At 49.1% G+C, this 27,846-nt stretch overlaps 1 protein-coding gene across 1 annotated transcript; it reads right to left on the bottom strand.

Annotated features, from left to right (window-relative positions):
• Positions 1 to 144: 144 nt before the first annotated feature.
• LOC148506448 (uncharacterized) lies at positions 145 to 27,818 on the bottom strand. The gene is given in 8 exon segments (XM_088446735.1): positions 145 to 631; positions 633 to 2,202; positions 15,543 to 15,648; positions 15,812 to 15,900; positions 16,017 to 16,140; positions 16,220 to 16,411; positions 26,739 to 26,876; positions 27,705 to 27,818. Coding segments are annotated over 7 exon segments (2,190 nt in total). The 5' UTR covers positions 26,817 to 26,876; positions 27,705 to 27,818; the 3' UTR covers positions 145 to 600.
• Positions 27,819 to 27,846: the final 28 nt, after the last annotated feature.

Below are 27,846 nucleotides of genomic sequence, written 5' to 3' on the forward strand. Positions count from 1 at the left end.
CCCTACCAGAGCACCCGGACAGTTAAGTTCCGCGATCTCCAGTGACACACAGTCCTGGTCGTGACATAGGGAACCTGTAAAGAAGCTGGTACCATAAAGCGAGGTGCTAGGCATAAGCTTCAAGTAAGATAACCACACTTCGGGCTTGATGCAGTTTATTTTTTAAGTTATTATTATTGTACACATATTCCACATACACATCTAATTTCCCACACAGAAAATGATTATTGGTATGTTTCCGTGTCATTTCTCTGATGTGTAGCAAGTTTTTGAATTTTGTTTTACATTTTTTCCCACATTTCCTGTGCGACTTCTCTTATATACAGCAAGTTCTGATTACTATAACGTAATCTCATCACAGTCAGAGCATGATCATGGCTTTACTGTGTGACTTCTCTTATATACAGCAAGTTCTGATTACTATAACACCCTCTCCTCACAGTCACAGCATGATCATGGGTATACTGTGTGACTTCTCTTATATACAGCAAGTTCTGATTACTATAACGCCCTCTCCTCACAGTCAGAGCATGATCATGGGTGTACTCCTGTGTGACTCGTCTGATGTCTAACAAGTAATGACTTACGTGTAAACCATTTTCAACATTCAGAGCAGAAATATGGTCGCTCTCGTATGACTTCTCTCATGTCTAATAAGATGTGAATTACGTAGAAAACATTTCCCACATTCAGAGCAGGAATATGGTCTCTCTCCTGTGTGACTTCTCTGATGTCGAACATAATTTGATTTACGTGTAAAACATTTCCCACATTCTAAACAAGAATACGGCCTCTCACCTGTGTGACTTCTCTGATGTACAACAAGCTGAGAGTTACTTCCATACCCTTTCCCACATTCCGAGCAACAATATGGTCTCTCACCTGTGTGACTTCTCTGATGTACAACAAGGTGTGAATTACTTACAAACCCTTTCCCACATTCCGAGCAACAATATGGCCGCTCACCTGTGTGACTTCTCCGATGTACAACAAGCTGTGAATTACTTCTAAACCCTTTCCCACATTCCGAGCAACAATACGGTCTCTCTCCTGTATGTATTCTCTGATGTACAAGTTGTGAATTAAGAGTTAAACATCTTCCACTTCCAAAGCAAGACATATTTGGAATACAGTTGCTTTTAATATGAGATGTATACTGTGTATGATATGTGGGTGTATATTTGTCAGTATGTGTGATGTCTCCTCTATCACATGAGACTGATTCCTCCTTAGTATGAGTAGATGTATACGGTGTATGATATGTGGGTGTATACATGTCAGTGTGTGTGAGGTCTCCTCCATCACATGAGACTGATTCCTCCTTAGTATGAGTAGATATATACTGTGTATGATCTCTGGGTGTATACATTTCATTGTGTGTGAGGTCTCCTCCATCACATAAGACGGATTCCTCCTTAGTATGAGTAGATGTATACTGTGTATGATATGTGGGTGTATAATTGTCATTATTGGAGAGGTTTCCTCCATCACATGAGACATCACATGAGACTGGTTCCTCCTTAATATGAGTAGATGTACACTGTGTATTATCTGTAGGTGTATAATAGTCAGTGTGCGTGAGGTCTCTTCCATCACATGAGGTTGATTCCACCTTAGTATGAGTAGATGTATACTGTGTATGATATGTGGGTGTATAATTGTCATTGTTGGTGAGGTCTCTTCCGTCACATGAGGTTGATTCCACCTTAGTATGAGTAGATGTATACTGTGTATGATATGTGGGTGTATAATTGTCATTGTTGGTGAGGTCTCTTCCATCACATGAGACTGATCCCTCCTTAGTATGAGTAGATGTATACTGTGTATGATATGTGGGTGTATAATTGTCATTGTTTGTGAGGTCTCCTCCATCACATGAGACTGGTTCCTCCTTAGTATGAGTAGATGTATACTGTGTATGATATGTGGGTGTATAATTGTCATTGTTGGTGAGGTCTCTTCCATCACATGAGGCTGATTCCTCCTTAGTATGAGTAGATGTATACTGTGTATGATATGTGGGTGTATAATTGTCATTGTTGGTGAGGTCTCTTCCGTCACATGAGGTTGATTCCACCTTAGTATGAGTAGATGTATACTGTGTATGATATGTGGGTGTATAAATGTCATTGTTGGTGAGATTTCCTCCATCAAATGAGACTGATGCCTTCGTAACATAAGTAGATGGATCTTTAGATTTTTCTGTGGGTAAAAATACAGAGGTTAGAGTCATAAAATGTAATTGTCTAATTCACTCAACACCATCAACTCCTCATTCAACTGAGAAAGAAAAAATAACCCCCCCAGGTAAGATATATAGGACCTGATTCCGAGGTGGATGCACCTGTGACAGTAGTTGCATAGTTTGCCGCAGTCGCATCGGCGACTTTATGTTACTGCTACCATACAGTCCTTCCCTGGTGTACATCTGTGTGCACGAATAAGCAAGGACTGAGATCGCTCACTCGCAGCATCTATACACGCTACATCACTGTGTGGTGTGTCTTTAGTCACACCAACTCTACTTGTATCAGCCCTATGCTAGGTGCAGAGTCTCCGCCTGAGTATCGCCTCTTATGTGATCAGGTGAGCACGTCTATATGCAACCGCTATCAGCGACACTCCCATACGATGCTACCTCTGTGTGCCTCCGTTTAGCCACCCCCCGTTACCTCCCAGTCACCGCCCAGAAATGCCCCCTACTTTGCTATACAGTACTCCCTGCGTGTGTCTGAATCTGTACTGAGACTCTGTACGAGCACCATCAGGACACATGCTCTGTGTGACTGACACACGAGCATAGGAAAAACATTGCTCTACTGCAACGTTGCGTCCTACTCACAATCAGGCCCTTAGTGTGATTCCCCCTTTGCTTTGAAGTTTTTTTTCCTATGTGAGCGAAGTGGTTCTTTCTAGCCATGGTTAAGGTGCCAGGATCATATTGAGTCCATGCTTCCGCAATGACCACCGGGTGACTGAACGCCCCAAATCGGTGTTCGCAACAGAAATTTCCACTGTAAATATGATCACTGCAACTGTGGAACCTGAGGCTTCTCCCAGTAATGAGTCAGAAGTTGGGGGAAGATCATTTTATACAGGAGATAATGTGTTGCCAAACCTAGTTTCCAGAACTATGGCTAGGGCCAGATTAAGGTCTGTGGGGGCCCCTGGGCAACAAACATGTGGGGGCCCCTATTAAATATGGACGATATAGCAGTGCCCCCCGTAGTAATGCCTCCTGTAGCAGTGGCCCCAGAAGTAGTGCCCCTGTAATAGTGCCCACAGTAGCAATGCCCCCATAAGTAGTGCCTCTGTAATAATGCCAACAGTAGCAATGTCCCCAGAAGTAGTGGCCCCAATAGTAATGCCCCAGCAGTAGTACCTCCAGTAGTAGTGTCCCCAGTAGCAATGCCTCCAGAAGTAGTGCCCCCAGGTGTAGTGACCCATGTAGCAGTGCCCCTAGTAGAAATGCTCCAGAAGTAGTGCCTACAGGTGTAGTGACCCTTGTAGTAGTGCCCCTAGTAGAAATGCCCCCAGTAGTAGTGCCCCTAGTAGAAATGCCCCTAGTAGAAATGCCCCCAGTAGTAGTGCCCGTAGTAGTGAAGCCGCTTATACGGAAGAAAAAAAAAAAAAAAACACTATACTTACCTTACCATTCCCACGTCCGCCCAGCAGGCCGCTCCTCAGAACTATGGGAGAGACGTCATGACGTCTCTCCCATAGTGCACAGCCAGAGCTCAGTTGTGAGCTCCAGCCTCCAGCTGGCGCTACGGGGAGGGAGCCGGGAGCCCGCTGTTAACAAAATTTCAGCGGGCGCCCGGCTAATGGAGCCTCCCTGCGGCGCCGGGGTTAGGTGAGCCGAAGGAGGCAGAACTGGTTCCGTCTCCCGTTCTGGCCCACTTTAACCCCTGGTGGGTGTGGGGGTCCAGGGACAACTGCCCGTCGCCCCTCCCCCCTTTAATCCGGCCCTGGCTATAGCAGATACTGGCTTCATACAGTTTTCAAGATCCATTTTATAGGGAGCAAATGAGGCAAACCAATAGAATACATCACGGGGTAAAAGATATCATTATCACGCAGATAAAGGCAATTTAATCTGATCGTTAGCATCCCTTTCAGAGTGAGGAATCTTCTAAGTGTTCTGCACCGGTAAACTGATGCAGTGGTGGCCGGTCTGCCTACTCTAACAACTATTGCATTAGAAGATGGAGGTCCACTAATGGATCCTATGTACAGGAAGATGGACACCTGCTTTAAGGAAATGGACTTCTTCAGGTACACATATTTAAAGAGGTGAATATTGTACTACAGTATGATGCAGATGGTAAGTGGAGCTGGAGATCTCTGAAACATCGCTGCTGAGTCCTGTACTCTAACAAGTGTTTTGAAGTCACATGAGAGCCTGGGTTTGTATTATCATTTCCATCTGTGGCTTTCACATAACTCTGCACCTGTGCCACAGCCGGACTCGCCATCCGGCAAATGCCAAAAGAGCCGATGGCTGGTCAGACCGTCTGGAGACTCGACCGGTCAGCTCCGCTTCCCGATGCTCTGCGCACCGGTGACACATGGCCATTCCTCCTTTTCTCCATGCTCACGTGCCTATTTGAAATCTCAGTCCATACCTGACCTGGGCTATAGCCTTCCTGTAGCTTTGATAAAAGTAGATGTATATACGAGTGTGTACAGATAGATAGAATGGCAGATAATGTACATGAACCGAATATATACATGACTAGTTTTAATACATTCTTCTTTTATATCTTGGCCTCTTCCTGTGTACATCGAGTAGTCTGGCTGCCACCACACTGCCTTGATAATGCATGCCCCTGTAACAGCCTTCAAATGCACAGGCACGCCTGCATTCGCCCAACCCCCTTCAACCCCGTCACCACCCTCGAACGGCACTTCCTGTCAATCAACATTAGAGGGGTCTCCGTGCACACTGCGTATGCTGTGCGTTCCCTTACCCGGGCGCAGTTAATGGTTCGCGCACGCGCACTGAGTCTTGTACGAATGCGCAGAACGAAATAAATCGTCTGAGTGCATGTGTCCTCTCACTTGCGTTCCTTGCTGAATCAGGCCCTCAGTACCTGGATGCATAAAATGAGCAATGCATATACTAATGCTACACCGGTCGCAGGAGAAAAAGTTGCCTGAACCTCTTCACTCCAGCATCGGTGAGGCGAGTGTCCACTTTGTGGGTAGCACAATAGCGCCTGGGGTCAATCCGTGGGCATAAAAGCAGTCTAATCAGGATACCACCCGGTGTCCAACTGTGTAGTAACTGGAGCAGACTGCTTTGGGCCCTCCACTACCACTTTTAGCCGCAGTGTGAGTGGGCTGTGTCTCCTGTATAGGCCCTGAGTTAGCAGGGACCAGCTGGTATTGCAGTTGGCAAGTGAAACGGGATACCTTGGCACTGTTCCAGGTAAATCCACAGGCAAGTAAAGTCATGCTTCCTTCCAAGTAAACGTCATCTCTTTGATAAATAGGGTTATATATAGTAGACCAGAGAGGTATAAAATGAGTAGACCTTGAGAATTAGCCACCACAACCCAAAATGGTGTTGCACTCATTGCTGGTGGGTACATTGCTGAGGAAATTCCTTGAGTTTAGGGGGTCAAGGTCTTTCTGGGATGGGTAGAGTGAGCGATGTACTCAGCAGAGATCAGGATGCTAACTCCCTGTTATGGCTTCTGCTGACCATCAGATAAATCCCTTGAACCAAACATATAGGGACTTATATATTGGTGCCAGCCAGCCCACGAACATGCAGTCAAGTGAGATACCTGGCCATGGGGTTGGGAGTACAGACCCAGGCTTGCAATCATCTAGGCCCAGAAGGAGATTCCCCATTAACAACTGGGAAAGGATAGGAAAAAGGGAGGAAGACCAAGAGAGCCTTAAAGCATGCAGAAGTAGCCATCTGGAAGATGTAAAGGATACATGCAATATTCAGATTTTACAGGCAGGAGAGGAAGAAATTCCAGGCGATTCCTGAGTAACTTGAGTGGGTTACTTTGCCACCCCTGCGGCATAAGGATTCCCTCCATCAGCAACCGCCTGTTACGGACTCTTCCAACTGCGTTGTTCAAGGGTGACTTGATAAGCATTTTGCGCTAATTTGGTAGGCACAGTATACAAGCATATAAAGGCATCTCTAGAAGCAAAAGCTTGATTTGCTTCAGTAAAATTTATTTAAACATAGTCCTTCCTACTTTCACTATGTCCGGTCGGAATTCCCTTGCCAATAAATTCTCTCTTTCTCTTCATATCCCTCACCTCAAACACCCCCTCTGGCACCACCCCCTCAATCATCCCATATGGGCTCCATCTGGACTGCAGATGGCATCTCCCGTTCCACCATGTCCTCGGCCGATTTGCCACACAATCCCTTGCAGAGATCTGGGATAGCCATGTTCTACCGCCTTGCGTCTTGTTCGCGATACATTGGCCGTTCGACTGAACGGCTCATATATCGCTCAGTGTGTACCTAGCATTAGCCATTCTTAGACTGCTGTAAGTCTAGGAGCGGAGGATGTTATCTCTACATCTCCCACCTAGAAAACTCCCAGGAGGTCTGCTCCAGCCTGTTCCCCTGGCCGAAAATGGGCTCCAGAGGGTAGACATCCGAACTGTGAGACAGGAATGTCCCTGCTACTGGTGCTGGAGCCTTCATTAAATCTGTCCAGAAGCTCACTGATTATAGCTGCCTGGGGAGACCATGTGGAGGGGTTGGGTATATTAAATTGACTTTCATCATGGACACATTTTCTTAAAAATGACTTATTTATGTTTTAAACGCATTAATATACATTTAAACTTTGGATTTATTCCTACATACAGTAAAATATGAGATATGGTAAGACCTTACCTTTGTTATCTCTATTTCTACGAAGTCCATAGGGTTCCACAGGATACCTTGGGGTATAGGTGATGATGTCAGGCATCGGGCACCATAGAGTTAAAGCTTTCAGCCTCCCAGGATGCACTAGGGTCCCCCTCCTATACCCCGCCCCCAAGCCAAGGCACCTCAGTTTCGTACCAAGCCATAGGCCAGAGGAGGAGAAGGAAGAGAGAGAAAAAAGATCTGGACACACACAAGAATCACATTCTCACCAGAGGGAGACGGAAAAAACGGTGACCAGAGCAAAGCCCATCTGCAGTACAGGTGCGACAGGGCGGGAGTCCTGTGGAACCCTATGGACTTCGTAGAAGGTCTTACCATATCTCATATTTTCCACTTCAGGGTCCATAGGGTATCCACAGGATACCTTGGGGATGTCCCAAAGCAGTATCCTTTAAGGGTGGGGACACTCCTGTGCTGAAAGGAGAATCCGCCACCCGAAGGAAGCATCCTGAAAGGCAAAGGTGTCAAACGCGTAATACCTCACAAAGGTATGGACAGAGGACCACGTGGCAGCCTTGCAGATCTGGACCGCAGAGACACCACGTCGAGCTGCCCACAAAGGACCCACAAACCTAGTGGAATGAGCCCTCACAGAGGAAGGAACCGGAAGGACTTCATGAAGATAATCTTCTGAAATGGCCATACGAATCCAGGCCGCCAAAGTTTGTTTTGAAGCAGGCCAACCCTTTTTACGGAAGCCATAGAGGACAAACAAGGCGTCCGACTTCCTAAACGAAGAAGTGCGGTCAACATAGATCCTTAAGGCCCGCACAACGTCCAAAGTGGCCTCACCCACTGAAAGATCGGGTGAGTTAAAAGCCGGCACAACAATTTCTTCGTTGATGTGAAAGCTGGAAACAACTTTAGGAAGGAAACCAGGACGAGTACGCAGCACCGCCCTGGTCCTATGAAAAATCAGAAAAGGGGGTATACAGGAGAGAGCCCCTAAGTCAGAAACACTTCTGGCCGAAGCAATGGCCAGAAAGAAAATTGTCTTAGCTGTCAGCCACTCGAGATCCACTGAGCCCAGTGGTTCAAACTGCGGTCCCTGGAGAGCCCTCAGGACCACAGCTAAATCCCAAGGCGCCACCGGTGGAACAAAAGGTGGCTGAATTCTGAGAACACCTTGCATAAAGGTGCGCACATCAGGGATTGCAGCAATCCTATGATGGAACCAGACGGACAGGGCAGACACCTGCACCTTCAGAGACGCAAGGCGAAGCCCATGGTCCAGTCCCGCCTGCAGGAAGGATAACACTCTAGACAGATGGAACTCCCGAGGGGCATAACCTCTCGGTCGACACCACTGGAAGAACGTATGCCACTCGATGGTATATCCTTGCAGAGGATGGTTTCCGAGCCCGTAGCATTGTTTGCACTACAGAGCTGGAAAACCCCCTGGACCTTAACATGGCCGTCTCAACAGCCACGCCGTCAAAGACAGCTGAGTCAGGTCCGGGTGAAGACAAGGACCCTGTGACAGGAGGTCCGGTCGTAACGGCAACCGCAGAGGAATGTCCACGGACAGTCTCTGGAGGTCTGAGAACCAGTGCCTCCGGGGAGACGCGGAGCGTCCCTCCTTCCTGTCTGAATTTCCGGATTACCCGTGGAAAAAGGGAAACCGGAGGAAACAGATAAGCAAACCGGAACGTCCACTGGACGGATAGCGCATCCACCAGAGACGGCTTTTTTTGTCTCTTGTGCGAGACCCGTACACCGGCAACTTGTTGTTGTGCCGTGACGCCATGAGGTCGATCTCTGGAAGACCCCACCTGTCCACCAGAAGTTGAAAAACGTCCTGGTGCAGAGACCATTCCCCCGGATGAACGTCCTGGCGACTGAGAAAGTCCGCCTCCCAGTTTAGGACTCCCGGGATGAAGACTGCTGATATGGCCGGGAGATTGCGCTCCGCCCAAACCAGGATCCGGGACACCTCTACGAGAGCTGCCCGACTTCGGGTTCCTCCTTGCCGATTTATGTAGGCCACGGTGGTAGCGTTGTCCGACTGGACCTGCACTGGGTGACCTTGGAGAACCCGATGTGCCTGCTGGAGAGCATTGAAAACCGCTCGGAGTTCCAAGATGTTTATTGGAAGCTCTGTTTCCGCCCGAGTCCACCTGCCCTGGAACAAGTGTGGACCCGTGACTGCTCCCCAGCCCCGAAGACTGGCATCCGTTGTCCACAGGACCCAATTCGCCACCCAGAACGGACGACCCTTGTTGAGATGGGTCATCTGCAACCACCAGGTTAGAGACAGGCGAACCTCCGGAGTGAGCACCACTGTCTGTGATTTTAGACTCTGAGGCAGTCCATTCCATTTGGACAGGATCAACTGCTGCAGAGGTCTGGAGTGAAACTGGGCATATTCCACCATGTCGAATACTGACACCATGGAGCCCAGTAACCTCATCGCCGAGTGTAGAGACACACGGCGACTCTGCAGATAACTGCGCACCCTCGACTGCAAGACCGAGATCTTTTCCCCCGTCACAAAGATCCTTTGCTGTCCAGAGTCCAATAAGGCTCCGAGGTGCAGAATCCTCTGGGACGGGATCAGGGTGGACTTCTGCCAGTTTATCAACCAGCCGTGCCGTTGCAGTACCGCAATGGTCAGGTCCAAATGACGTAGAAGGAGCTCTGGAGATCCTGCCACCAACAGAAGGTCGTCCAAGTACGGTAACATGCGGACTCCCTGCAGCCGCAGAGAAGCCGCCATAACCGCCATCACCTTGGTGAATACACGTGGTGCTGTCGCCAGCCCAAAAGGTAACGCCCGGAACTGAAAGTGGTCGTTGCGGATTGCAAACCTGAGAAACTGTTGATGGCGTAAAAGAATAGGGACATGCAGGTAAGCGTCCTGTATGTCCAATGACACCATGTAATCCCCAGGTTCCAGCGCCAGAATGATGGACCGTAGGGTCTCCATCCGAAACCTCGGCACCCGCAAAGACTTGTTGAGTGCTTTGAGGTTGAGGATCGGACGATACGACCCATTGGGTTTCTGCACCAAAAACAGATTGGAATAGAAACACTGGCCCCTCTGGGAGAATGGAACAGGCACTATAACTCCAACCTGGAGCATAGTGGCAAAACTTTCCGCAGTTCCACTGCTTTGTTCCGGTCTGATGGAAGACCCGTGGTGAAGAATCGGGATGGGGGCCTGTGCCGAAAAGAGAGGGCATACCCGTGAGAAACCACCAAGTGAACCCAAGTGTCTGTCGTGGTAACCGACCAACACTGGGCGAACTGCAGCAGGCGGCCTTCCACTTTGGGATCCCCCAAAGGGAGGCCCGGACCGTCAGACTGCAGGCTTGTCATCTGGCTTAGGGGCCGGACGTCTGGTACTCCAGGCCTGTTTCCGAGGCTTGGCCGATTTTTTGGGACCAGCCTGTCTGGAAAAGGACTTAGGCCTACCCTGGGCCCTGTAAGGCCGAAAGGACGACCTACCAGAACTGGAAGGGACGGCAGCAGACGGAAGACATGCCGACTTGGCTGCCGCCAGTGTGGCTACGATTTTGTCCAGATCCGGACCAAATAGGACTTCTCCATTAAAAGGCAAAGCTTCCAAGCCCTTCTTGGAATCAGCGGCCGCCTTCCAAGATCGCAACCATAAGGTGCGCCGAGCAGCTACCGCAGCCGAAGAAATCCGAGACACCAGGGTACTGACATCCAAGGCCGCTTCATTGATATAAGTGGCCGAATCCCGGATATTGCCTATCAACTCGGTCTGTTCAGCTGAACAGTCGGAATGGAGAGACGCCTCCAAAGTATCAGCCCAGCGCTCCATAGCTCTGGCTACCCAACAAATGGCCATAGCCGGCCTAGCTGCCCCCCTGCAAGGGAATAAACGGACTTTAGGCAGATCTCTACCTTACGGTCCGTAGCATCCTTCAAGGAAGACATGGAGGGCATGGGCAATATAGCACTACGGACCAGGTGTGTCACATGAGAATCCACCTGTGGAGGTGACTCCCACTTAGAAAAATAATTATCCGCAAACAGATAAGCCACCGCCAAGCGCCTCTGATGCTGATACCGTTTGCCAGGCTGTTTCCACGCCTCCTCTAAATGGTCCACTAACTGACCCGAAAGAGGAAACACTGTGGCGTCACCCTTAATATCCTTAAAAAAGGCATATTTAGACTTGGACACCGGAGGATCTTCATCCTCAATCACTAAAACTGTGCGGGCTGCCCGAATAAGTCCAGGAATATATACCTTGGACCTAGCGTCCGCCTCTTTAGTATGGAGAGGTTCCTGGTCAGAAAGATCCAGAATCTCCCCATCATCAGACGTCACATCGTCATCCTCATAAGGAGCAGACAGAGACGCCACCGGACGCTTATGTGGCCACAACACAGACTCCCCTTGTAACACGTCCGACAAGTGCTGTACAGAACTTGTCCGCGAATTAACCCACGCAGGCTCCTGAGAGACTTGGGGAGGGGAAATAGGGAGACTGTGGGGTACCATCAATTGTCTCGGGAAAACCTGCATGGGTGACGACACCACTGACTGCTGGGACAATCCCATCTGTGAGAGCGCAGGCTGCGGAGCTAACTGGCCCACCAGGGTTGTAAGTGCTCTGGCGAAACAAGCCCAGGGCGGCTCCTGTACCGGGGCCGTGACAGTAATTGGCCGCGCCAATAAATAACACTGCCGACAAAGCCCCTCCGCGCTACCCTCCCCCTCCGCTATTGGTACCTTACATGTAGTACACCGTAGCTGGAGAAGAAAGTCACTCTCAGACATGATGGTAAGTATGTGACCCCTCTCACTGATACTTTTAGTATAGTGTAAGACCACCCAGCAATCACCGCACCGCAAGGGCTTTAGCAGAAAAGATCAGGGACAGTGAAATGGCTGACAGAAGAAAATGATAGTACAGGCAGCAGCGCTAGCAGAAGTCACATACAATGCAAAGAAAATCAATTCCTGCACTATCAGCGCTGTTACTCAACTACGCAGACAAGGAGCCTGGTAGGACACAGCGCTGCATACACTGACCTGAACCTTAACGGAGGAGAGGTATGCCGAAGGACCCAGACCGCGATGCCACCTTTCCAGGCTTCCAGCAGCGTTCACCATGCATTAGATAAGATGGCCGCCGAGGAGCATAGAGGAGGCCGGCCTGGGGGAGGAGCGCTGCCACACGGCCAGTCGGAGTATGCAGAGAGGGCTGTGAGACAGGGAAGGCGCGCTCCCCTGGCATGCATTTAACCCCTGGGACGCTGCAGCGCTACCGCTCAGCCGCGGTCCAGCTGTCCCAGGGGGGTAGTGGAAGCGCAGGTTAGTACCTGGCTCCACGCTGCAGCCAGTCCCCAGGGAGCCCCCTGCCTGGGGACTGTGGACCATGTTCAGCAGGGTCCCACCGCGGGGCCCCGCTGCTTACCTTGCTGTCCTCCTTAGATCCGGCCATGGTCCCAAAACATCTGGGGTCACCGCCAGCTGTGACCCCAGATGCTTACCAGCATCCCCGGATCGGTACCGGCGTTCTGGTACCGGCGGGGGTGTAGGGAAGACAGCATGGACGTCAGCACTGACTGTCCATGCTGTACTTCCAGATGTGCAGCCACAGCTGCATTGTAGAAAACTTCAGGGGCTCTTCTTAGCCCCCCTCTAACAGGTGCATCTGACTCCGGCCGGGCACCAAACTAAACTGGGGTGCCTTGGCTCAGGGGCGGGGTATAGGAGGGGGACCCTAGTGCATCCTGGGAGGCTGAAAGCTTTAACTCTATGGTGCCCGATGCCTGACGTCATCACCTATACCCCAAGGTATCCTGTGGATACCCTATGGACCCTGAAGTAGAAAATACATGCTTGTTACACTAGTGCCTGACCTCTAACCCTTATAGTGCTGCAAGAAGTGGGACCTTGCTCTCCCGGTCCCCAGAACTGCAATCCACAGAGTCCCCACACGGTGGCCCTGGTACAGCCCTATAGCTTTCTATGCCCGTTACTGTCCCCCGGCAGCGCTGAGTGGTGCAGCACCCGAATGCAGTCTGGGACTGCGGTAAAACATAAAAAACATGTTTCTATTAACATTTTGTTTTACAATTGACTTTGTATATACATGACGGCTAGTGTCGGCACTTCATGTATTGGCACCGCAGCACAGAGGGTTTAGCATTCTGGTGCCACTGCCGCCATTATGGTCACGTTGGTAGCTAAGGAGCGTTTAGTTAAGAAGCGTGTATGTTCTAGCTAGATCTGCGGATGAGAAGCCTCCACTCTCCAGGGTCTAATAAGTTACCATATATCTTCCCTTATCTGTATAGTAAGACGTTGTCCCCAATTACTAGCATTACCCATGGTCTGAAAACCCTGCTCAGAGCGCTACTGAGTCAGGATAGTTATATGACCTCACACAGCCTGACTCCATTCCTCACACCTACATGCCACACGCCTGTAACATTTACATGACATTACATATTTATATCATACATAAGTGCTAGTGCAAAGCTTAGCTCAGACCATATCAGGAAAATCCTTACTGAGTACTTCATGTATAGATATTACTATTAATAGTGCACAGGGAGGACCATGGGTAATGTCACATGTGGTGAGGTCAGTAGGATCTTGGGAAATGAGACAAAGCTTCTTTCCATTGCACAGGGGTCAGAATGATGTCATGATGTGAGGAGGAGAGCAGATGTATAATAGGGGCTGATGGCTCCTGATGTATGAGATACACCAGAGAGTGTGGGGAGGAGACTGGTCAGATCTCTGGGCTGGTAACACACAGTGACATGATGTGAGGGGAAGAGCAGATGTATAATAGGGGCTGATGGCTCCTGATGTATGAGATACACCAGAGAGTGTGGGGAGGAGACTGGTTAGATCTCTGCGCTGGTAACACACAGTGACATGATGTGAGGGGGAGAGCAGATGTATAATAGGGGCTGATGGCTCCTGATGTATGAGATACACCAGAGAGTGTGGGGAGGAGACTGGTCAGATCTCTGGGCTGGTAACACACAGTGACATGATGTGATGTGAGGAGCATAATAGGGGAAGATGGCTCCTGATGTATGAGATACATCAGAGAGAGTGGAGAGGAGACTGGTCAGATCTCTGGGCAGGTAACACACAGTGACATGATGTGAGGGGGAGAGCAGGAGTATAATAGGGGCTGATGGCTCCTGACTCCCCCACTGGGCAGATACATTGTCCTCATTAGTCTGTAAAGACAGAGGAGGGTGTAGGATAAGAGACTGATGTAGTGACAGAGGAGGGTGTAGGATAAGAGATGGCTGTAGTGACAGAGGAGGGTGTAGGATAAGACATTGCTGTAGTATGAGAGATTGCTGTAGTGACAGAGGAGGGTGTAGGATAAGAGATGGCTGTAGTGACAGAGGAGGGTGTAGGATAAGAGATTGCTGTAGTGACAGAGGAAGGTGTAGGATAAGAGATGGCTGTAGTGACAGAGGAAGGTGTAGGATAAGAGAGTGCTGTAGTGACAGAGGAGGGTGTAGGATAAGAGATGGCTGTAGTGACAGAGGAGGATGTAGGATAAGAGATTGCTGTAGTGACAGAGAAGGGTGTAGGATAAGAGACTGCTGTAGTGACAGAGGAAGGTGTAGGATAAGAGAGTGCTGTAGTGACAGAGGAGGGTGTAGGATAAGAGATTGCTGTAGTGACAGAGGAGGGTGTAGGATAAGAGATTGCTGTAGTGACAGAGGAGGGTGTAGGATAAGAGATTGCTGTAGTGACAGAGGAGGGTGTAGGATAAGAGATGGCTGTAGTGACAGAGGAGGATGTAGGATAAGAGAGTGCTGTAGTGACAGAGGAGGGTGTAGGATAAGAGATTGCTGTAGTGACAGAGGAGGATGTAGGATAAGAGAGTGCTGTAGTGACAGAGGAGGGTGTAGGATAAGAGATTGCTGTAGTGACAGAGGAAGGTGTAGGATAAGAGATTGCTGTAGTGACAGAGGAAGGTGTAGGATAAGAGATTGCTGTAGTGACAGAGGAAGGTGTAGGATAAGAGGTTGCTGTAGTGACAGAGGAGGGTGTAGGATAAGAGGTTGCTGTAGTGACAGAGGAGGGTGTAGGATAAGAGGTTGCTGTAGTGACAGAGGAGGGTGTAGGATAAGAGGTTGCTGTAGTGACAGAGGAGGGTGTAGGATAAGAGGTTGCTGTAGTGACAGAGGAGGGTGTAGGATAAGAGAGTGCTGTAGTGCCAGAGGAGGGTGTAGGATAAGAGATTGCTGTAGTGACAGAGGAGGGTGTAGGATAAGAGAGTGCTGTAGTAGTGACAGAGGAGGGTGTAGGATAAGAGAGTGCTGTAGTGACAGAGGAAGGTGTAGGATAAGAGATTGCTGTAGTGACAGAGGAGGCTGTAGGATAAGAGATGGCTGTAGTGACAGAGGAGGGTGTAGGATAAGAGAGTGCTGTAGTGACAGAGGAGGGTGTAGGATAAGAGATTGCTGTAGTGACAGAGGAGGGTGTAGGATAAGAGATTGCTGTAGTGACAGAGGAGGGTGTAGGATAAGAGAGTGCTGTAGTGACAGAGGAGGGTGTAGGATAAGAGAGTGCTGTAGTGACAGAGGAGGGTGTAGGATAAGAGATTGCTGTAGTGACAGAATAAGGAGAATATGTGACTGTTCTGTACTTAGTGATTATTACTCACCTGTGCTGATAGCTGTTCTGATTTCCTCCTCCTTACACTGTTGATCACCCATCACATACGTCTCTTCTTCAACCACTATCTTCTCTACTTTATTAAGTTCTTCAACCTGAAAAGCCAACAAAACTATATAAATAACGCACATATAATAATGACTGATTTAATTCAGAGTAAACAGAAGACATCAGTGTTATGAGACCCGCACAGCTGTCCTACAGATCATATACTGTAGCGTCACTTTGGTATTGGACAAGTCCCTAAATTCCACCTACCAGATAGTCCTGTGGGTGATTGTGCTTATCCTCTGTATAATCCAGAGCACGGGGACATCTCTCTGGGGTATTCCTGTTACTGGCCCCATCTGTAGGACACACACAGTGACTGAGTACACTGTATATATGTGATTATCAGATGATGTGTATATAGGTGGCCCCATAGTTGCTCTCCCCATTACAATAAATGACAGTCTCCTCTTACCCAGTGATGTGAGAGGTTGGCGATTCTCCATCATCACGTCCTTGTACAGACCCCTGTGTTCCTCTATATACTCCCACTCCTCTATGGAGAAATAGACAGTGACGTCCTCACACCTTATAGGAACCTGACACACACAATGATACAGTCATCACCCAGACACATCCCCTGGTTTAACTGTATAATGTCCCATTCCCAGCAGTCACCTCTCCAGTCAGCAGCTGTATGATCTTGTTGGTGAGTCCCAGGATCTTCTGGTCATTGTGTCTCTCATGTATCAGTGAGTGAGGTGGAGGCACCTTGATGGGGCTCTGGGTCCTGCTTAATCCTCCTGGCACACAGGGATGGCTGCTGGGTGTCTCAAAGTCCTCAGATGTCTTCTTCGCTACTGTGTAATCCTGTATATTGAGAGACATTAATGTACGGACTGTGACTTTCCCAGAATTATCCATCTCCCCAGTGAGGTCATAGGTGGAGCAGGAGGTGTCCAGGCACCAAATAGTTAAGCTTCTTCTCCAAGTAGCCCAGGCTCCTCCTCCTCTATACCCTATACCCTGCCCCCAGCAGACTAGTTAAGATAGCTTGCCCAAGGCAGGAGCGAGGAAGAGAAGGAAGACCAGCACACACACGCATAAAGGGTCAAAAGGTGGACAGGAAGCAGAGTGAAAACTCTACAAGCCAGGCGCGTCAGGGTGGGCAGCCTGTGTCCCCTATAGAGTTTGAAGAAAAGGACTTAACTAGGTAAGACATAAGTCTCCTTTTCTTCTTCACGTTCCATAGGGGACACACCGGAGCTGCGCTGAGAATCCTTAAGCCAAAAGCCCCACCTGCGGTAGCGAAGGTGTCAAATGAACAGGATTGAAGGAAAGTATGGGCAGAGGACCATAGGGCCGCTCAACAAAGCTGCTCAGCTGTGGAATCCCTCACGAGCAACCCAATGAAGTACCTACCAATCTGGAAAAATTATTTAATAGCAAAAATGGAACAGGAAGCCCGCCACAGCTGAAACGAGACTGATAAGCAAACCGAACCATCTGGCCAAAGTCAGAGTGGTAAGCGGCGAGACCCATTTCCAAAAGACAGGACAAAAAGGCGGTCCATCTTACGGAGAACCCAAGACTTATCCACAAAGATCTGAAGGGCATGCACAACATCAAAAGAGTCCCCCTCCGTAGAACGATCCGGTGCCTGAAACAATGGGACATAGCTGATGGCATAGCCAGCAGGAAAACGGTTATCCATGTAAGCTAACAAATGTCAACTGTGTTCAAGGGCTCAAAGGGCAATGACTGAAGAGTTTGAAGCATCAACCACAAAGATCAAGGAGCCGAGGAACAACATTGTACGAGGAGTACACCTTGAAGAAAAGATGTACATATGGCATCAGAGCTATCAGGGCTTCATTCAGAGCCGCTCGTAAGCGGCCGCTCGTTCATTCCGAGCGATGTTCGCACATCTGCGCATGCGTACGGTTTGTAATACGCATGCGCGAACCAGTCAGTGCGGCCGAAAATCGTGTGCTCGCTAAATAGCGAATGCCTGCTAATTTGAGTGACAGGATGAGGCCTTTGTGGGTGGTAACAGTGGAAGGTGCTTGAAAACGAGGAATGGAATTCCGAACACAGGCGTGCTTAAAGGTCAAAACGGGCGTTTTATGGGTGTGCATAATTAATAAAGCAGCGTCAGCGTCCACGTCACTTGGTTATTTTATAGTCAGAACTGCTCGCATGATTGCGGTAGGAAAAACCAACCACAAGAATAGCGGGCAGTTCATACGCTGTTCGATGTACTCGATTAATCTATTAAATAGCGGACATGACGTATGATGCGAGCGGCCAGGGGGCGTCTTTTTCCAAAATACGACCGCATGTTTTGTTCGCTCGTTCAGACATAGAGGCGTAAACAGACCGCAAAGAGCGAACGGTTCATTTAAATAGCCACCCCCTTTTTCTGAACGAGCGAGCGCAAATAGCGTCCGGCTCTGAATCAGGGCCTCTGTCCCTGAAGGAGGACAGAAAGTGTGGAGACCTGCCCCTTCAAAGAAGAGAGGCAGAAGGCTAAACCCAGACCCGCCTGCAGAAGGGAGAGAACCCAAGAGAGGGACACACTAGAATTAAAATTCCTGTCAGCACACCAAGCGAAGTAAATCTGCCAAACCAGTGACAAGTCTTGCAGAGGAGGGCTTACAGGCATATAGCAGAATACAAATGACCTACCATGAGAACCCCTTAGCACTGAAGACAGACATGTCAAAAGCAAGGAGACGGGAAAGATCCAGATGGAAGCACAGACTCTAAGGCAGAAAATTTGGTTGCAGAGAAAAACACAGTGAAACGTTGATAGAAGATCTGCGTACCAAACTCGCCATTGCCAATAGGAGGCACCCAGGATTACCATGACGCCCTCCCATTGCAACCTGCAGAGAACCCGCAGAATCCACGAGTTCAGAGGGAAGACGTATGAAGATTGAAATCCCACCGGACCACCAAAGCATCCACCTGGAGGGCTCCCGGACCTCTGGCACGGGTGCGATACCTCAGAAACTTGTGTTTATGCGAAGATGCAAACAATTCCCTTTATGGCACCACTACTGGGAGTGCCAGCCAGACTGTTTATATAGTGTCGGATTGTACCTGGATCAGACTATGCTGTAGGAGCGGCTGAGTCAGACAGAAAACTCTGAAGATTTCTCTGAGATCCAGAAAGTTGATCGACAGCCAGCTCTCGGAAGATGTTCACACCAACCCCGGAAGGTTGTCATTTATCAGTGAGGAAGACCTTGTGTGGAATCCCAAAGGGGGCTGTCCCTATCTAAGCAGGAAGCCTGGACCACAAGAGGAAAAGACGAACCTCCCAGGAGAGGGGTGACCAGTCGGTGGGACTTGTTCCACTGTGACACATCCTCCCTCTGAAGAGGCCAGGTTAGAAACCGAGCATACACCGCCACAATGAAAGAGAAGACAAGCGAGACCAGGATCTGTATACAAGAGTGTATTGACACTCAGGGATGACTTAAGAACTTGCGACTCCTGGCCTGTTGGTCCCCAAATTCTTCTGGTGGGAGGAAGACCCGCCGAACCCTGGAACCCAGCAAGGCCCCCAGATGGTATATCTCTTGGAGTCCAGGAGAAATTCGTCCCATTGATGAGTCTTCCGTGAGACTGAAGGTGATCTATTGAGAGAGTGATGTGTTCATTGAGAACATCTGGAGACTGGGCAAGGATCAGAAGGTTGTCTAGAGAAGGTAGAAACCCGATATCCCTGTGGCTTAATTGAGCTGCCATGACCTTCGCCAAAAGTCGAAGGGCCATGGGAAGACCGAATGGCAATGTCCGAAATTGGACATGGTCCTCCCGGTAAGCAAGCCAGTGAAAACTATGGTGACCAAGCCAGATAGGAACCTGCAATTAAGCATCCCAGAAATCAGATGAGATCCCCCAGATCCAGTGCCAAAATGAAGGAACGTAGGGACTCCATACAGAATCTGGGGACTCACACAAAATTTGTTGGTGGCTTCCAGGCTGAAGATTAGCCAGAAAGAACCCTCGGCTTCTCAACCTAGAAAAGACTGGCAGAAATGCCCTAGCCCTGCTGAGACAGGGGAACGGGAACAAAAACTCTGAAGGCTAGCAGAGAATGAATAGGGTCCCCCAATGCTTCCACCTTGTCTGAATCCACCAAACAGCCTGTGGAAAATAGATTCTGAGGCCAATCCTGACTGCAGAGTAGCCTAGGGAGAGAACACCTTGCTCTCAGGCATCCGACTTGGCCACCATCCCAGTGTCGGGAACAGCAGAAGACCTCCTCTCACGCTGAGACCCCCCGGTGGAGGTCTGCCTTGTCCAACAGCAAGCTTGTCAGTAGGCCTGGAGGTAGGATAACTGGTATACCTAGGCTGTTAAGCTCGGGGGTTGGAACCCTTGGAAGAGTAACCCAGAGAATTTAAGAAAGGCTGGCTCCTTTGCCCTTCACACTAGCCAAAAGGAGTGTAAATTAGAAGTTCACAACCTAGATCACAAAAGGGAGAAAGGCCATCCTGGACGCCATCATCGAGGATACAATGGTGTCCATGTCAGGACACCCTGAATGCGGAAGAGTCATTTCAGCATTCCAGAAACAAAGCCAGAGGGATCACCTAGCAGCCGCCGAGGATGTTGACACCCAGAAGGCGAGGACACCAGTATATATTGTTCTCTCTCCTAGATAGGAGGCCGCCCTTTGATGTGCTCTCCTAACTCTAATAGCTTGTTACTATGGAGACTCGTGCCAAGGCTCTCCTTAAGAGCGTCTATCCAACCTCCGATGGCTTTAGCTACCTAAGCGGAGGTCAGGACTGGACATTCGATAGCGTCTGCCAAAATAAGCCCATGTTGAAGGAAGCTCCAATGTCCTGTCTGTCGGGTTCTTAAGGGCTGCCGAATTTGGACTAGGAAGGGTAGCACCTGTGACAAGGCGAGCCATGTGAGCATCCACCTGAGGAGGCTCCATATGCCTGGCCGCAGCAGGTAGAGAATTGAAGAAGGCAATGTGCTTTGAAATCCCTATTAGGGTGAGCCTACACCTCCGAAAAGGTCCCCACGCTGCGCAGAAAACCGGGCCTATCTGGCATCCTTGATGCGGAGAACAGCTTCCATCACATTAAACAGGGCTGTTACATCTATCTGCGGTAGGGAATCCTCCTTGATAGATGATGGTCTCACCAGCTGAAATATTAGACATTAAGTCCTAATTTGCTGAGGAATCTTATAGTTCGAATCCTAACCGAACCGGGTTGCAGAACTATCTTGACTAGAGGGTCTGCATCTGAAGTGCAGTCCCTATCCAGCCTCTGCTGGAAAGATGCAGACACCTGTGCTAAATGCTCGAAGAACTGCATCCATTGCGGCCTAAGGCAGAATGTGGACAGCCGAATGATACTAGTAGGGGGAGCGGGCCCTTGGGCTGCCAGTCTGCTAGCCAACTGCAATCTTACCTGTAAAAGAGGGGTAGCCCAAGCCGGTTTCAGGTGGAAGTCATGGTTGACTAACCTTGTGGCTGCGAATCTGCAAAACACCGGACACAGAGCCCATCGTGGACCAGAGCCTGCAGAGAAAGTACAGTGGTACAAGTCCTGCAGGTACTCAACACTGAAGCATCCCCATCCCTGGTTGCTTAGCCCTTGGAAAACATGGTACCACAATCCAGGGCAGTCCCCACACACCAGCTAGGTAAACTAATGCGTGCCAGAAAAAGGGGGTAGTGCAATGAATGTAACCTCACCGCCACAATAAGTGGGCTTTACAGAAAAGGGTTTACTAAGCTGCTGTAAAGAAAACAGGTGAGAAATAAACTGTACCCCTAAACAGAAACACATACACACAGAAACATTCAGTGCTGTATTAATGGGCAGTTAATGCTTAAAAATCCAAACCCCAGTCAGTAGGAAGGAGCATAGTGTATAACCAGACCTCAAAGGAATAGGTATACAGGGAGACAGGAGCCCTTTACCGCTCTCCAGAGACTGACTGAAGCAGGCACTGTTTAAAAATGGCCGCTCAGTGTCTCAGTTGGGAGGGAAGAGGGAGAATCGCTGTGGCATGGCTATCGCAGTGAGGGAGCGCGTCAATGGAGCAGGTGAGGGGCTGATGGGGAGAGCCCCTTCCCCCTTGCTGAACTAGACCCCACAGCGCAATGGCTGTTTCCCCATTGCCGGTGCTCTGGTGGCCAAGCGGAGGCGCAAGGCGGCATGGGCAACCGCTTTCGGCGCCACCGGTCTCCCACACCTGCGGTGACAGCAGCTGCAGCACGGCTCCTCTGAGCACAGTCAGTGCTCCCTCCCCGGCGTTCAACTGCGGGTCCCCGATGTGTGCTGGAGGACCGGCTGTAGTCACTGATCCACTCGCCTGTGGCGCGGTCGCATAAAGTCGGTGGAGAGGCAGTGTGGGCGTCCTGTAGGACACCTACTCATAGATAAAAATAGTAAAAATAAAAAAAAAATGGACATGTGCATTGCTCCTGCAGGGCACCAAATAAAACTGGCCTGCCTAGGACAGGGGGCAGGGTATAGGGGAGGAGAAGCTGGGGCTGCTGGGAGAAGTTTAACTATTTGGTGCCCGGACTCCTCCTGCTCCACCTATACCCATGGTTTCTGCCTGTGGGTTCTTCAACTACGGAAGGTGAAGAAGAAAACAGTGATGTCACTGTGACACTCCCAGACTCCCTCACCTCCCCAGTCAGGTCCCTGTGTTTGTAATAGAGATAAGAGTGATGTCACTGTGACACTCCCATGGTTTCTGCCTGTGGGTCTGATTCAGAGCCGGACACTATGTGCGCTCGCCTGTTCAGAAAAAGGGGGTGGCTATTTAAATTAACCGTTCGCTCTTTGCAGTCTGTTGATGCTTCCATGTCTGAACGAGCGAACAAAACATGCGGACTTTTTTTGTACAAAACGCCCCCTGCCGCTCACATCATACGTCATGTCCGCTATTTATTAGATTAATCGAGTACATCGAACAGCGTATGAACTGCTCGCTATTCTTGTGGTTGGTTTTTCCTACCGCAATCTTGCGAGCAGTTCTGGCTAAAATACAACCAAGTGACGTGGTCAATGACGCTGCTTTATTAATTATGCACACCCTTAAAACGCCCATTTTGACCTTTAAGCACGCCTGCGTTCTGATTTCCACTCCCCGTTTTCAAGCACCTTCCCTTGTTACCACCCACATACGCATCATCCTGTCACTCAAATTAGCAGGCATTCGCTATATTTCGAGCAAACGAATTCTGGCCGCACTGACTGGTTCGCGCATGCGTACTAAAACCCATACGCATGCGCAGTTGTGCGAACATCGCTCGGAAGGAACGAGCGGCCGCTTACGAGCGGCTCTGAATGAGACCCTGTGTCCCCTATGGAACGTGAAGAAAAAAACAGTGATGTCACTGACAATCCCAGACTCCCTCACCTCCCCAGTCAGGTACCTGAGTTATTAATAGAGATAATAGTGATGTCAATGTGACACTCCCAGACTCCCTCACCTCCCCAGTCAGGTCCCTGTGTTAGTAATAGAGATAACAGTTATGTCATTGTGACACTCCCAGACTCCCTCACCTCCCCAGTCAGGTCCGTGTGTTAGTAATAGAGATAATAGTGATGTCACCATGACACTCCCAGACTCCCTCACCTCCCAAATCAGGTCCCTGTGTTAGTAATAGAGATAATAGTGATGTCAATGTGACACTCCCAGACTCCCTCACCTCCCCAGTCAGGTCCCTGTGTTAGTAATAGAGATAATAGTGATGTCACTGTGACAATCCCAGACTCCCTCACCTCCCAAGTCAGGTCCCTGTGTTAGTAATAGAGATAATAGTGATGTCACTGTGACACTCCCAGACTCCCTCACCTCCCCAGTCAGGTCCTTGTGTTAGTAATAGAGATAATAGTGATGTCAATGTGACACTCCCAGACTCCCTCACCTCCCCAGTCAGGTACCTGAGTTATTAATAGAGATAATAGTGATGTCACTGTGACACTCCCAGACTCCCTCACCTCCCCAGTCAGGTCCCTGTGTTAGTAATAGAGATAATAATGATGTCACTGTGACACTCCCAGACTCCCTCACCTCCCCAGTCAGGTCCCTGTGTCAGTAATAGAGATAATAGCGATGTCACTGTGACAATCCCAGACTCCCTCACCTCCCAAGTCAGGTCCCTGTGTTAGTAATAGAGATAAGAGTGATGTCACTGTGACACTCCCAGACTCCCTCACCTCCCCAGTCAGGTCCCTGTGTTAGTAATAGAGATAATAGTGATGTCACTGTGACACTCCCAGACTCCCTCACCTCCCCAGTCAGGTCCCTGTGTTAGTAATAGAGATAATAGTGATGTCACTGTGACACTCCCAGACTCCCTCACCTCCCCAGTCAGGTCCCTGTGTTAGTAATAGAGATAATAGTGATGTCACTATGACACTCCCAGACTCCCTCACCTCCCCAGTCAGGTCCCTGTGTTAGTAATAGAGATAATAGTGATGTCACTGTGACACTCCCAGACTCCCTCACCTCCCCAGTCAGGTCCCTGTGTTAGTAATAGAGATAACAGTTATGTCATTGTGACACTCCCAGACTCCCTCACCTCCCCAGTCAGGTCCGTGTGTTAGTAATAGAGATAATAGTGATGTCACCATGACACTCCCAGACTCCCTCACCTCCCCAGTCAGGTCCCTGTGTTAGTAATAGAGATAATAGTGATGTCACTGTGACAATCCCAGACTCCCTCACCTCCCAAATCAGGTCCCTGTGTTAGTAATAGAGATAATAATGATGTCACTGTGACACTCCCAGACTCCCTCACCTCCCCAGTCAGGTACCTGAGTTATTAATAGAGATAATAGTGATGTCACTGTGACACTCCCAGACTCCCTCACCTCCCCAGTCAGGTCCCTGTGTTAGTAATAGAGATAATAGTGATGTCACTGTGACAATCCCAGACTCCCTCACCTCCCAAATCAGGTCCCTGTGTTAGTAATAGAGATAATAGTGATGTCAATGTGACACTCCCAGACTCCCTCACCTCCCCAGTCAGGTCCCTGTGTTAGTAATAGAGATAATAGTGATGTCACTGTGACAATCCCAGACTCCCTCACCTCCCAAGTCAGGTCCCTGTGTTAGTAATAGAGATAATAGTGATGTCACTGTGACACTCCCAGACTCCCTCACCTCCCCAGTCAGGTCCTTGTGTTAGTAATAGAGGTAATAGTGATGTCAATGTGACACTCCCAGACTCCCTCACCTCCCCAGTCAGGTACCTAAGTTATTAATAGAGATAATAATGATGTCACTGTGACACTCCCAGACTCCCTCACCTCCCCAGTCAGGTCCCTGTGTCAGTAATAGAGATAATAGCGATGTCACTGTGACAATCCCAGACTCCCTCACCTCCCAAGTCAGGTCCCTGTGTTAGTAATAGAGATAAGAGTGATGTCACTGTGATACTCCCAGACTCCCTCACCTCCCCAGTCAGGTCCCTGTGTTAGTAATAGAGATAATAGTGATGTCACTGTGACACTCCCAGACTCCCTCACCTCCCCAGTCAGGTCCCTGTGTTAGTAATAGAGATAATAGTGATGTCATTGTGACACTCCCAGACTCCCTCACCTCCCCAGTCAGGTCCCTGTGTTAGTAATAGAGATAATAGTGATGTCACTGTGACACTCCCAGACTCCCTCATCTCCCCAGTCAGGTCCCTGTGTTAGTAATAGGATAATAGTGATGTCACTGTGACACTCCCAGACTCCCTCACCTCCCCAGTCAGGTCCCTGTGTTAGTAATAGAGATAATAGTGATGTCACTGTGACACTCCCAGACTCCCTCACCTCCCCAGTCAGGTCCCTGTGTTAGTAATAGAGATAATAGTGATGTCACTGTGACACTCCCAGACTCCCTCACCTCCCCAGTCAGGTCCTTGTGTTAGTAATAGAGGTAATAGTGATGTCAATGTGACACTCCCAGACTCCCTCACCTCCCCAGTCAGGTACCTAAGTTATTAATAGAGATAATAATGATGTCACTGTGACACTCCCAGACTCCCTCACCTCCCCAGTCAGGTCCCTGTGTCGATAATAGCGATGTCACTGTGACAATCCCAGACTCCCTCACCTCCCAAGTCAGGTCCCTGTGTTAGTAATAGAGATAAGAGTGATGTCACTGTGACACTCCCAGACTCCCTCACCTCCCCAGTCAGGTCCCTGTGTTAGTAATAGAGATAATAGTGATGTCACTGTGACACTCCCAGACTCCCTCACCTCCCCAGTCAGGTCCCTGTGTTAGTAATAGAGATAATAGTGATGTCATTGTGACACTCCCAGACTCCCTCACCTCCCCAGTCAGGTCCCTGTGTTAGTAATAGAGATAATAGTGATGTCACTGTGACACTCCCAGACTCCCTCATCTCCCCAGTCAGGTCCCTGTGTTAGTAATAGGATAATAGTGATGTCACTGTGACACTCCCAGACTCCCTCAACTCCCCAGTCAGGTCCCTGTGTTAGTAATAGAGATAATAGCGATGTCACTGTGACACTCCCAGACTCCCTCACCTCCCCAGTCAGGTCCTTGTGTTAGTAATAGAGGTAATAGTGATGTCAATGTGACACTCCCAGACTCCCTCACCTCCCCAGTCAGGTACCTAAGTTATTAATAGAGATAATAATGATGTCACTGTGACACTCCCAGACTCCCTCACCTCCCCAGTCAGGTCCCTGTGTCAGTAATAGAGATAATAGCGATGTCACTGTGACAATCCCAGACTCCCTCACCTCCCAAGTCAGGTCCCTGTGTTAGTAATAGAGATAAGAGTGATGTCACTGTGACACTCCCAGACTCCCTCACCTCCCCAGTCAGGTCCCTGTGTTAGTAATAGAGATAATAGTGATGTCACTGTGACACTCCCAGACTCCCTCACCTCCCCAGTCAGGTCCCTGTGTTAGTAATAGAGATAATAGTGATGTCATTGTGACACTCCCAGACTCCCTCACCTCCCCAGTCAGGTCCCTGTGTTAGTAATAGAGATAATAGTGATGTCACTGTGACACTCCCAGACTCCCTCATCTCCCCAGTCAGGTCCCTGTGTTAGTAATAGGATAATAGTGATGTCACTGTGACACTCCCAGACTCCCTCAACTCCCCAGTCAGATCCCTGTGTTAGTAATAGAGATAATAGCGATGTCACTGTGACACTCCCAGACTCCCTCACCTCCCCAGTCAGCAGGTAGATGATCTCCAGGGTGATATGTAATATCCTCTCAGTCATGTGACTCCTATCCTTGTCCATCTTCGGTTAATCTATGACTTATACAGAACGAGTATCACCGGTTCCTCACAGCTCAGCTACCTAGGAATAAATATAAGAATATTTATAGACACCACAGAGTACACATGTAACAGACAATTTTGTATGTAAGACAGTTTTGTGGACAGAGCTTTTATTCGGTTGAAGCATCTGTCATTTGTTACCTCACTGTGTAAATAATGGAATGTGATAAATAGGACTCTCAGTCTCACACGTTACAATTGCAGACTCGCATTTAGGGTTATGTTTACTAAAGGATGATTTTGGTGATTTTGGTGTATTTGTAGGTGATTTTCATTCTATTCTGCAATTCAGAGATTTCCTTTAGTCAAAACAGACTATAAAAATAAATACAAAACCAAATCCTGACCAAAATCAAACATCGATACTTTCACATAGAACACTACAAGATCCCCTCATTTACTAACAGTCGGATAGAAAATCGAATTAAATCGGGTCACCGCACATTTCTTCACCCGCGGGACACTGCGACCCGCGGGTAAAGACAGCACCCGCAGGCTGTGAGGGCAGGGTGCTTTTTGCCTTTCAGAAGGAGGGCAGGGTGCCGCGCCCCGCTAAAACAGCCTAGCGGGAACTCTACACGCTGATCACTATACACAGGTCATACGTACCACACGCTGATCACTATACACAGGTCACACGTACCACACACTGATCACTATACACAGGTCACACGTACCACACACTGATCACTATACACAGGTCACACGTACCACACACTGATCACTATACACAGGTCACACGTACCACACACTGATCACTATACACAGGTCACACGTACCACACACTGATCACTATACACAGGTCACACGTACCACACGCTGATCATTATACACATAAGTACTACACCTGATAAAATTGAGCCCCTAAATGCAGGTACTGGTGGTCTCTGGGTGATGGGGTCTCCCTCAGGGTAATAGACTCGTAGGTAATGTTGTTTCATGTGAACATTTGCTATAGAGATGGAGGATGAAGGCTTACATTTGAACAC

Source organism: Taudactylus pleione, unplaced genomic scaffold (genome assembly GCF_031769625.1).
Source record: "Taudactylus pleione unplaced genomic scaffold, aTauple2 ptg000403l, whole genome shotgun sequence".
In the NCBI taxonomy this organism is placed as follows: Eukaryota; Metazoa; Chordata; class Amphibia; order Anura; family Myobatrachidae; genus Taudactylus; species Taudactylus pleione.